The 9612-nt window shown below is 45.8% G+C and overlaps 3 protein-coding genes across 4 annotated transcripts; 2 read left to right on the top strand and 1 right to left on the bottom strand.

Moving 5' to 3' along the window:
* Positions 1 to 492: 492 nt before the first annotated feature.
* Positions 493 to 2819, top strand: LOC108004882 (PAT complex subunit CCDC47). Its single transcript, XM_017067969.3, has 4 exons — positions 493 to 891; positions 1418 to 1966; positions 2028 to 2375; positions 2444 to 2819. Exons 1-4 carry the CDS (start codon positions 598 to 600, stop codon positions 2681 to 2683), a joined length of 1431 nt encoding a protein of 476 aa, XP_016923458.1. The 5' UTR covers positions 493 to 597; the 3' UTR covers positions 2684 to 2819.
* A 307-nt stretch (positions 2820 to 3126) lies between these two features.
* Positions 3127 to 5638, bottom strand: LOC108021618 (myosin-6). The gene is made up of 2 exons (XM_017090419.4): positions 4196 to 5638; positions 3127 to 4137 (listed from the first exon to the last, which is right to left on the bottom strand). The coding sequence occupies exons 1-2, from the start codon at positions 5368 to 5370 to the stop codon at positions 3273 to 3275; spliced, it is 2040 nt and encodes a 679-aa protein (XP_016945908.3). The 5' UTR covers positions 5371 to 5638; the 3' UTR covers positions 3127 to 3272.
* A 434-nt stretch (positions 5639 to 6072) lies between these two features.
* LOC108021619 (myosin heavy chain, clone 203) lies at positions 6073 to 8589 on the top strand. Of its 2 annotated transcripts, XM_017090422.4 has the most exons (3): positions 6073 to 7179; positions 7420 to 7767; positions 7819 to 8589. In XM_017090422.4, exons 1-3 carry the CDS (start codon positions 6256 to 6258, stop codon positions 8410 to 8412), a joined length of 1866 nt encoding a protein of 621 aa, XP_016945911.3. In that variant the 5' UTR covers positions 6073 to 6255; the 3' UTR covers positions 8413 to 8589. The 2 variants fall into 2 exon arrangements, with proteins under 2 accessions (XP_016945911.3, XP_016945910.3); XM_017090421.4 differs by having other exon boundaries at positions 6075 to 7179; positions 7420 to 8589.
* The last annotated feature ends 1023 nt before the right edge of the window (positions 8590 to 9612 follow it).

The following is a 9612-nucleotide window of genomic DNA, read 5'->3' as shown; positions in this document are numbered from 1 at the left end:
ATCGATATTTTTATCGCAGTGCATTTATAGCCTGAATCCATTTTCACATTTTGAATGCCAAACTTTGCAAAAATTGATTTTAACGTGTTTGTTCTCATAACTTTGATCGGACCAATTATTTAAGATATAAATGTCTTGCAATAAACAATTATTTATCGACTTTTGTAGTGGCATTTTATTTATTAAAAGCATTTATTAAACTTGACAAATAATCCGCACAAACTAAGAACGGTGGGGATGTGCTTATCCAACGAATACCCTTTTTTTTAATTCTTCATTGCCAGGCCTCGTAAAACATAGTGATATAAAATCAATAAAGGAACGACATTTGCAAATACTTGTTTTTGGAGAAAATGTTTTTTTCATTATTTTTTTGAATTCAAAAGAATTGAACCGCTGAAACATCGATTCATTGCTCAACTCGATATCAACGAAAATATCGGAAAACATCGATGCCCGTTGCTTCGATGTTTTTTTACATCACTAATTTAACCTAGTTTTTTTTTCTTAATTAGTGAAAAGTTTTAGGACATTTAGATAAATTGTAACTTAAGTGAACCGCCAGATTGGGCCAACGTAATCAAATCTACTCTGAAGATGCGACCAGTATTCGCTTTCCTGCTCCTGGCGCTTCTGTGCTTTGCCAGCACAAAATCGGAGAGTGATTTTGAAGAAGACGATAGTGATGATTTTGCCGAATTTGATGACGGCAATTTCTATGCGGAGCCAGCGGCCAAGAACGCGGACTCCTTCTCCGGAGGAGCAGGATCCAGCCGCGGGGAGTCCCGGGAGGATGCGCCTGCCAAGGAGCAACGTAAGCCAGCACAAAATGTGGAGAGCGACGAAGAGGATGGACTCGTGGAGGATGACGATGAATTCGAGCACTTCCAGGTAAACAAAGACAGGTGTTTTCTTCCCAGGGCTAGGAACTTTGATCCAATGCATATTTAGTCGTTTAAAATGTTTTATAAATGAGTTTCTATCGAGTTTGTACGTTTATATTTGTATTATGGGTCTTCTGTCTTGGGGTCATTCTACTGTTCCGTTGGGAAGTTTTAAAAATCATTGGCTAATTAAAACAAGGTTTTCAAACTTTCACCTTAGCTATATAAATATATATGTAAACCAACTCTATAGTTAAAAGTATTTGACGAACTGCAACGTCAAATATGTAAAAATTATTAAAATTGTTAGCCACCCACTTATGTAACTAGATATCAGTTACAGTTACTGAAGATCGACTGTACGCACATGTTTTTATTCCTATGTATCTTGAACTTCGAACGTTATAAAGTAGCATTTGACCTCTAAGAACTTATTTCACAACATCACATCTATTGTATATTCTTTATATCATTACTGCCATTGAAACTAAATCAAATATTATATATACTTAATACTTACTTAATACTTCCAGGACGAGGAAGAGTTCGAGGGCTACGATGGCGGAGACTCCAAGGATCCGCCCATCGACCAGAAAGTTGAGCCCAAACTCAACATACCCAATATCCCGCTGCACTTCCGCACCCACTGGGACTCCTATTGGATGGAAATGCTCATGGTGGCCGGCCTACTTGCCTACTTTGCCAACTTCTTTGCGGGAAAGGCCAAGAACGCTCGTCTAGCGCAGCTCTGGTTCAGTACGCACAGAGCCCTGCTGGATGAAAACTTCGCGTTGGTGGGCGATGATGGCAAGGCGGAGAACGAGAATCCGGGACTGATAAAAGAGAGCGAGAGCCTGTACACCCTGTGGTGCTCCGGCCGGACCTGCTGCGAGGGCATGCTCGTTGAGCTTAAGATGATCAAGCGACAGGATCTGGTGTCCTTGGTGGCGGGATTGATGCGCCCACAGCTCGATCAGGCCCACATCAAAATTGAACTCACACGCGGTGTAATGGATGCATTCGTATTTGCAGTCGGAACCAAAAAGACTATAACAAAGGTGTTTAAGGAGTACACGGATCTGGTAAGAGAATAAACTTAAGTTATACATACATTTAATAACGCACATCCCTTTTCACGAACAGAACAAGTTCTGTAGTCTAGTCGGCAAGCCGGAGGATCGCTACAATGTTCCCACCGGCTTTGGCGTGCTCTCCGAAGTCCCAGAGGCCACGTCTGCCATCCTCGAGTCACGTGTTATTACTGCACTTAATAAGTACCAAAGCTATATCGATTACCTGCACATCTCGGACCAATTCAGTGGACCCATCCAGCAGGAGGAGGGCGGCACCTTAAAGCAGCCCGAGACCAAAGCCGTTCTCCTCGCCGGCTTCAATCTGCCGAAGCACGCCGAAATGGAAACCATTAAACCGTTGTTATTGTTAATATTTTATTTGATGGAGCGTTTGAAGACTTATCGCATGTCCAAGGAGGTAATTATCTATGATTAATATAGGGGAGTTTTGCTCGAATTAAGACTAATTTAATGTGGACATTCCAGGGCAAAGCCAAGTCGGACAAAAATCGCCAGCGCGTGGAGGAGGAGTTCTTGAAGAGCACCCATGCAGCTCGTGCCGAAGCTGCTGCTCAGCGACGCGAGGACAAGCGCAAACAGGAGAAGGAGCGCATCCTGGCCGACGAGGACCCGGAGAAGCAGCGCCGCTGGGAGGCCAAGGAGCAGAAGCGCCAGGCCAAGAGGAATGCGCCCAAAATGAAGAGACTGGCCGTTAAGTCCCTGTAGATTTATCTCCAGTGTGCCATTAGCCGCAAGGAGCGCTCCTCCTTAATGTACACAAACCGACCATTTGTAGTTGTTCCTCTCAAATGCCAGAATAAAGCAATATCTATTTGTTTCCTATGGAGCGCCAAAACAAAAAGCCCCAGCTGTGGTTACCTAACCTGGATCGTATAATGTTCTAGACTGTTGAAAAGCAGATAAGATGCGATGAGAAAGAGCGTCAGATAAGTACAAGCTAGTGTAAGACAACCCCTTGCTTTATAAGTAGAATAATTTAATAGTTTTTAATCGCCTATTCGTGTGCGAAAGGTCTGTAATGACTATAGAATTCCAACGAACCACGAACGAACTACGTTTGTCACACTCGACCTTAATTTAAATTTCGTTTTGTCTTTGTGATCCAAATCTGTATTATTGTATATCGACAAAAATCAATTTAATCGAAATTGGCCGAAAGAATACTAATATATTTATAAGATTGACTAGGATTTGGTTTACAAATAGTTAACAAAAGAATGTATCATTTTTTTGCACAGGCACGCCAGTATGTTGCACATGTTTCGATGAGTCTGTAGTTCGGTTATTTCACCACTTAGCACTTGACGGGGAAACAGTTCTCATTGGACACATAGGCGATGTGATTGCGCAGCGTTTTGATCTGCTTCTGGGCGGCATCGAAGCTGTAGGAGAGGGTATTCAGCTGACCCTGCATCTCTCGGATCACAGCCTCCCGATCATTGACCGACAGCGAGGCCGTTGCTCGGCACTGGGCCAGCTCCTTCTCCAGCCGATTGATCTGCTCCTGCTGCTGGGACTTGATCAGCTCAGCCCGTTCCTTGGTGCCGGCTATAATCTTGGCGGATTCGGTACGCAGGGTGTCCAGATCGTCTTGTGTGGATTTGAGCTGTTCGCAGAAGAGATCCCGCTGTCGAAGGAGCTCCTCCAGTTCGTTCCTGGCCTGGGTCAGTTCCATTTGGCACTGGGCTAACTGGGGTCGCACATCTACATTGGGCTGCTGCTCCAGCTGGGCCTTGCAGGCCTTCAACTCCTTGCAGACCACCACCAGTTTCGTCTGCATCTCGTCTTTCTCCTTGCACACCTGGGCCAACTTCAGTTGCTCGTTCTCCAGGAGCTTGGGAAAATGGAGCAATTCGTTGAGCTTCTCTTGGAACTTGGCCCGGATTTCCTTGACCTCGGTGTTGATCTGCTGTTCAATGCGTTTGTTGTTCATGTTCAGCTTCTCGAGGGAGACGCACTGCTCCTCGACCTTCTGCTGGGCCAGCAGGTACTTGTTGCGGTAATCCTCCAGCTGCTGAGACTGTTCCTTCATGATGCACTTGAACTCCAGCTGCTCTTCCTTCAGCTCGTTGACCCGGGCGCGGAGAAGATTTAGTTCTGCGGCATCGGCATCCCCATCGCCCCCCTTCGATGGGCAGGGTCCGCAGATGCCCTTCATCCTGCAGGAGAAAGGGATTTTAAATGTCATATTAATATATAGTTTTAAGTATAACCAACCGCTTCTGCATCTCCTTCATCTGGCAGTCCTTGCGCTGGAACTCGGTCAGCAGCCTGGTGTAGTTCTCCTTCATCTTCTCGTACTTGTCGGCCTTGGTGTTCCGCTTTCCGCCGCAGATGACCAGTGGGTCGGGATCCTCGGGACACGGGGGTCTGGGCGGACAGGGCCTGGAGCAGGGATCCTCCTCCCCTTCCTCGCTGTCGTCGTCGGCCTCGCAGGGCTCCGGACCATCCCGGTTGGTCACCTCCTGGAGCAACTTCTTCACCGAGCACTGCATGCTTTGGATGCGTCGCTTCAGCTTCTCCAAGGACTCGCACTTGGCGGCGGGTGAGGATTGTTGCATGGGGCAAGTAGCAGCTTTTTGAGGCCTTCTTTTTGGCGGACAGGGTGGAGGACATGGGGCAATGCTGCTGCTGCTGCTCTCCGGACAGGGACCTTGACAAGGACCTGGACAGGGTGGCGGACAGGGCTTCGGGCATGGTCCTGGAACGCAAACCGGCTGCTTCTTGCAGCTCATGATGGCGCAGGCAATTTCCTCGATCATCTTCTTGTCCTCCGGACAGGCGCCCTTCATCTTCTGCATGGCCTTTTGCAGGGCGCAGATCAGCTTGTCGTCCTGACCGGCCACATCCCGTTGACCACCTCCACCTCCGCCTCCGCAAACACTGGCACAGGAGCTGGGCTCATCGCTGCAGGGATCCGTGGCACTGCCAGCCGGCGCACAGGGTCCTATACCGCACATATAGGGTGACAGGTTGTCCTCGTCCACGGTGGTGGTCATTGGCAGCTCCTTGTAGTGGCGATGGGAGCCAAAGTTCTGCAACTGCACCGCCCTGTTCATCATGGTGTGCAGCTTGATGTTCTCCTGCTCCATGCATATCCTCAGCCGCTTGATCTCGCGCAGCTCGTTCCGCGTCTTGCACGGCTTGGCGCACATGTCCATGATGTTGCTCTTGATGTCCTGGATGATTTTGTTCTGGCAGTCTATCTCCTTGATCAGCGCCAGGTACTCCATGTACATTCGCTTCTGCTCGGGATCGTCAGAGGATTCGCCCAGTTTGGAGAACAGATCCTCGTCAGGACCCTCCTCCATCATATGCTGCTCGCCGAGGTACTGGTTCTCATCGTCCTCGTACTCGCCCCCCTCATCCGTGTACTCTGTGTTCTCCGCCATCGCGTCTCAGATTCAGTTACCGATTCGGCCAAAAAACGAATAGAAGTTAGTCTATCTTGTCTGGAATTTGATTAATTTTTTTTTTTGTATTTTTCCCGGTTAGAATAACTAACGATTTTGGGCTACTTCTATTCTGGCAAGAAAATTTAACACATATTCTGAAAGAAATAATTTCGAAAGAAGTTTTAGAAAAAATCAGTTGTTTTCTTCGTAAACGAATAAAATGAACTGAAAGACCCTCGGACGCTCGGCCTGGACGGTTGGCAGCAGATTTGGAATGGCCTGCTCGGACTTTGGAGCGACAAACGAAAGATCCCGGAGCACTGCGTTGGGCACAATTGTCCAGGTGGAGTGGAGCTTCTCAGGAAACCCCCACCCCGGGCAGGGTGAAGAAAGTGTCCTGCAGAAGGAAGAATGCGTATCTAGGCATTTGTTCGGCGAAACAAACAACTATATTTACTACTGTCGCTACTTGAATTGGGTCAAAATTAAAACGCAGTCTAATATAAAGGCAATGGAATTTTTAAATAAAGAATTTTAGGTTTCTATAAAAAAAATTAAAAAAAACAATTTTATAAAATATATTACAATTATTATATTTTAAAGTTATGTATAATTTACATTACAATGTATTAAAGAACTAAACCAAGCTAAGATATCCTAAATCCTAAAGATTTTGCGATATGGTCCAGAAATAAGTTGTTATATGAGTAGGCGTAACAGCATATCTTCCATGAAATAATTTTCGTAACGTCTCACGTAAAAATTCTACTTTTTTGGGAAACGAATGTGTCATAACGTTTTAAAAAAAATTCTCTGTTGGCCAAAAACAGTGCAAAAAATTAATCAAGTGAATTGAAAATCAAATAGGCTAAATTTTCGTAGATGTTAAAGCCATCAAGGGGGCCGCTAGCCACAAGACAACGCACACTTGGATTTCGACCGAAAAATCGGGAAAGAGTACGTTCCACCTCGATGGGACTGGATTTCGAATTGGATGAGAAGAGCGGAGATCAGCCCGATGAGAAGACTAGCTATGTCAGCCTATCCCGTCAGAACTCAAATGTCCAGGATAAAATGAGTGCCAGCAGCCTAGGCTTCCGGGATCATTGTAGTCCGAGTATTATGAAACTGTCCCAGAACGGCAAGGAAGGTCGAGAAGTTAATCTAATCATGAGTGATGGCGAACCAGAACAAGAAGATTATCACAAAGATGCGAATTTGGACAGGAGATTACCCAACTCAGAAGCTATCGGGAGCAAGCTGAAGGAGGAGCTTTGCAAGTACAAGCAGGAGCTTAAGGAATACAACGAAACCACCAAGGATCTGGAGGAGAAGTATATGAAAATCAACTACGAGCTGAGCGAAATGCAGCAAAAACACGATCATTTGGTATCCGGCAGGGCACAAATTTCGGAAATGGATATGGGAAGTGAAGCGGATCCGGGTAGTTTCTATAGTTCGGCCAGCAGTGTGGTCTCGAAAATGACCATCCGACGAAAGAGTCCCCAAATCCTGCGCAGCAATACCAGTTTCATGACGGTTCTTTCCGCCCAGAGTTCCTGTGATGATATCAGCCGAAAGAAATACCCATCCGAAAGGGGTAATCATCAAACGAAGCATCATCGAAACAAGGAAAGTCTCTCATCGCAGGTGGACAGTGTTTTCGATAGCCGTATTGTGGAAACTTTGGCCAATCGTCATATAAAGCGGAGAAAAAAATCCTTGGAGCAGGACGATCGGGAGAGGGAGCCAGCATCATTCAAGGACGTCTATAATGTGCTGAAGGATGTGATCAACACCTCACAGGTAGGATTTGGCTGAGAAAAATCTGTGTGGCTTTAAAATCACTTATAAAGGCGTCTAAAAGTATGCAAATAAATATGCCTTAAGAGAGGACTTCGACCAATACCTTTCGGCAGAAAGCGTTCGTTATTTTTAGACGCCTCTTTAAGTCATAGGATTTTTAGAAAAGATTAAAATTCTGATGATCTGTAATATTATTTATTGTTTTATAACTTTTTGACTATTCCCCTTCTCGCCAAATAGGACCACAAGTACAAGCATGAACGAGATCGGGATAGGAACAGAGGCTCGGACGACCTCAGCCAGCTCCTGACCACCATCAAGAGCCTGAAAAGCGAGCAGCTCCAGTTTCGGACGCTCATTCGGCAGCAGCAGGAAAGGATTGCTGATTACCATACCCGGTGTGTCAAAGCACAGGACATCATGAGCACCCAAAAGCACGAAATCGAAAAGCTGCATGTGAACAACAAGCAGTTAGAGTCGAGCATCTATCATGACATTGATAGTCTGCGATCCAAGATAGATAACAAATTGAAGAGTGTGTCGCATTTGCCCAAGATGATGCGGGACGAGCATACAAAATACGAGAAGGTAATGCGGGAAAATTGTCTGCTGGCGGATAAACTTCATGCCCTCCAACAGGAAGCCATGCAACTGAAGGTCAAGATCGATGAGCTGGGGCGAAGAAAGCTGGTCACCATCAATCGATTGAAGGCGGCCGAAAGGGATCTAAAGATATTTAAAAACTACAACTCGGCTCTGAAGACGGAGAAGCGGAAATTAACGCAGGAGCTGTCCACGACAAAGGATCAATTGGAACAGCTTCAGGCGAGCAGTAAAAGGCAACTTTCCCGCCATCGAGAGCAAAGCGAAAAGCAGCGCAGGGATCTCCAGAAAAAGATCTACGACCTCGAACTGAAACTGAGTAGGAGTCAAAACTCCACGTCCAGTTTGATCCAGGAAAGGGATAGCCTGATAGCTGAACTCCAGACGCAGCTCCACACTTTGGTCCACAATTTCGAGGTGTCGCAGAAGCATATAAGGGTTCTAAGGCGTCACATCTACTCCATGACGAATCCGGGTGGTGCGGGCATCGGTTGTAGTGGCGGTGGTTCGGCCGGCATTACCCACTTAGCTGGAGGTGGTTCCCATCGACCCAGTCTAATCAGGATAAATCAGCAGGGGTCCAGCACCGGACGACTCGGTAGCCCGCGAACGCTGAAGGCCAAGATCTAGAGGGGTCTAGCCCTAGACCTAGATCGGCTCCATCAGCTGTCCAGGCAACTTGAAGGCACGGTTGTAACTTTGACCGTACCATCAAGTTGCCTGGACATTTCCCGCCGTTATCGAAACACAAATGATTTCACTCGAATGATCATGTGAACGTGTCACGTTTTTTAAAAGCCCTTTTAATGATTGGTTTTAATGTGTTGCGGTATTTGGGTTGGTTCAGTTAATTATTCAATACTCTCCCGTTCCATTAGATTCCAACGCCTTGAGAAAGAAGTCTCATATGGATTTTTGACGAGATCCGTGACGCACTCCCTTATATAATTTCGTAGATCAGTTCAACGTCAGTCAGCGGTGTTACTTGTGTCGATGATGGTTCGTTGATAGTCTGCACAAGTCAGCTTCACGTCGTCGATGGCAATGTCTCCAAATCGGGACATCCCATTCGAGGCCGTGAAAATCACTTGAAAGTCTACCTGCACTTCATCGATGGTTATTGTGTGCTCCAGCCAGATTTTTCTATAACTAAACAAGAGATTATAGTGTCTTGAAATTCCTGTTTTTTCGTAATAATATGGAAGAACCTTTTTAAGAAGCAAGAGATTCTCGATGTAAGCAACTCACTTGACCCTGAACTTGTCCACATATCTCTTAAGGTCATCGAAATGGGTTTGACGGAGACCAGGCTATCCACTCCCTGTTCGAGCATAAAATAATGGAACCAAGAGCAAGCGTTCTTCAAACTAAGTTCCCTGGAATAGATTGGATGATGACCTCCGGAATGTGTGATCATTTTGGGGCCCTGGTTTTATGGATTGGAAGTCTTGCACTGTGCTCATCTTTTTCTAAGACCCCAAAAGCTGATCTTCCGTCGTCCAACCGCACATACCCTCACTTTTGAAGTAGCAGGAGTAGTTTCTTAAGGAGTTGTTTCTTGTGCTCCACTTTCCATCGCATTAGGCAAAGCTATGTCCAACCGCGTAATATCCATCCAAACATATGATTTTTGCCTTAATAGCAGAATTCAAAACATATCTGTTCTCAATCTGCCCTATACTTTTGAAAAAACTCCATTTATATAAAGTACTCAATCGCATTATAAGGGAAATAAGTTAGATGACAGCTGTCGAGACCCTGGACTTGTTCCAGATGTACCACCTTATTCAAATAACTACCCATCCCCAAACAAAATTTTTCGGACATTGA

This window comes from Drosophila suzukii, chromosome 2L, assembly GCF_043229965.1.
Source record: "Drosophila suzukii chromosome 2L, CBGP_Dsuzu_IsoJpt1.0, whole genome shotgun sequence".
NCBI lineage: Eukaryota > Metazoa > Arthropoda > Insecta > Diptera > Drosophilidae > Drosophila > Drosophila suzukii.
This window is presented reverse-complemented; position numbering and strand designations above follow the sequence as displayed.

What these genes read in the sequence shown, in the direction of transcription:
- LOC108004882 (XM_017067969.3), top strand. Translation starts at nt 598, where the DNA reads ATGCGACCAGTATTCGCTTTCCTGCTCCTGGCGCTTCTGTGCTTTGCC. An exon ending in ATGAATTCGAGCACTTCCAG is followed by an intron (nt 892 to 1,417) that starts GTAAACAAAGAC and finishes TAATACTTCCAG; the next exon opens with GACGAGGAAGAGTTCGAGGG. An exon ending in TTAAGGAGTACACGGATCTG is followed by an intron (nt 1,967 to 2,027) that starts GTAAGAGAATAA and finishes TTTCACGAACAG; the next exon opens with AACAAGTTCTGTAGTCTAGT.
- LOC108021618 (XM_017090419.4), bottom strand. Translation starts at nt 5,370, where the DNA reads ATGGCGGAGAACACAGAGTACACGGATGAGGGGGGCGAGTACGAGGAC. An exon ending in ATGAAGGAGATGCAGAAGCG is followed by an intron (nt 4,138 to 4,195) that starts GTTGGTTATACT and finishes TTTCTCCTGCAG; the next exon opens with GATGAAGGGCATCTGCGGAC.
- LOC108021619 (XM_017090421.4), top strand. Translation starts at nt 6,256, where the DNA reads ATGTTAAAGCCATCAAGGGGGCCGCTAGCCACAAGACAACGCACACTT. An exon ending in ATGTGATCAACACCTCACAG is followed by an intron (nt 7,180 to 7,419) that starts GTAGGATTTGGC and finishes CTCGCCAAATAG; the next exon opens with GACCACAAGTACAAGCATGA.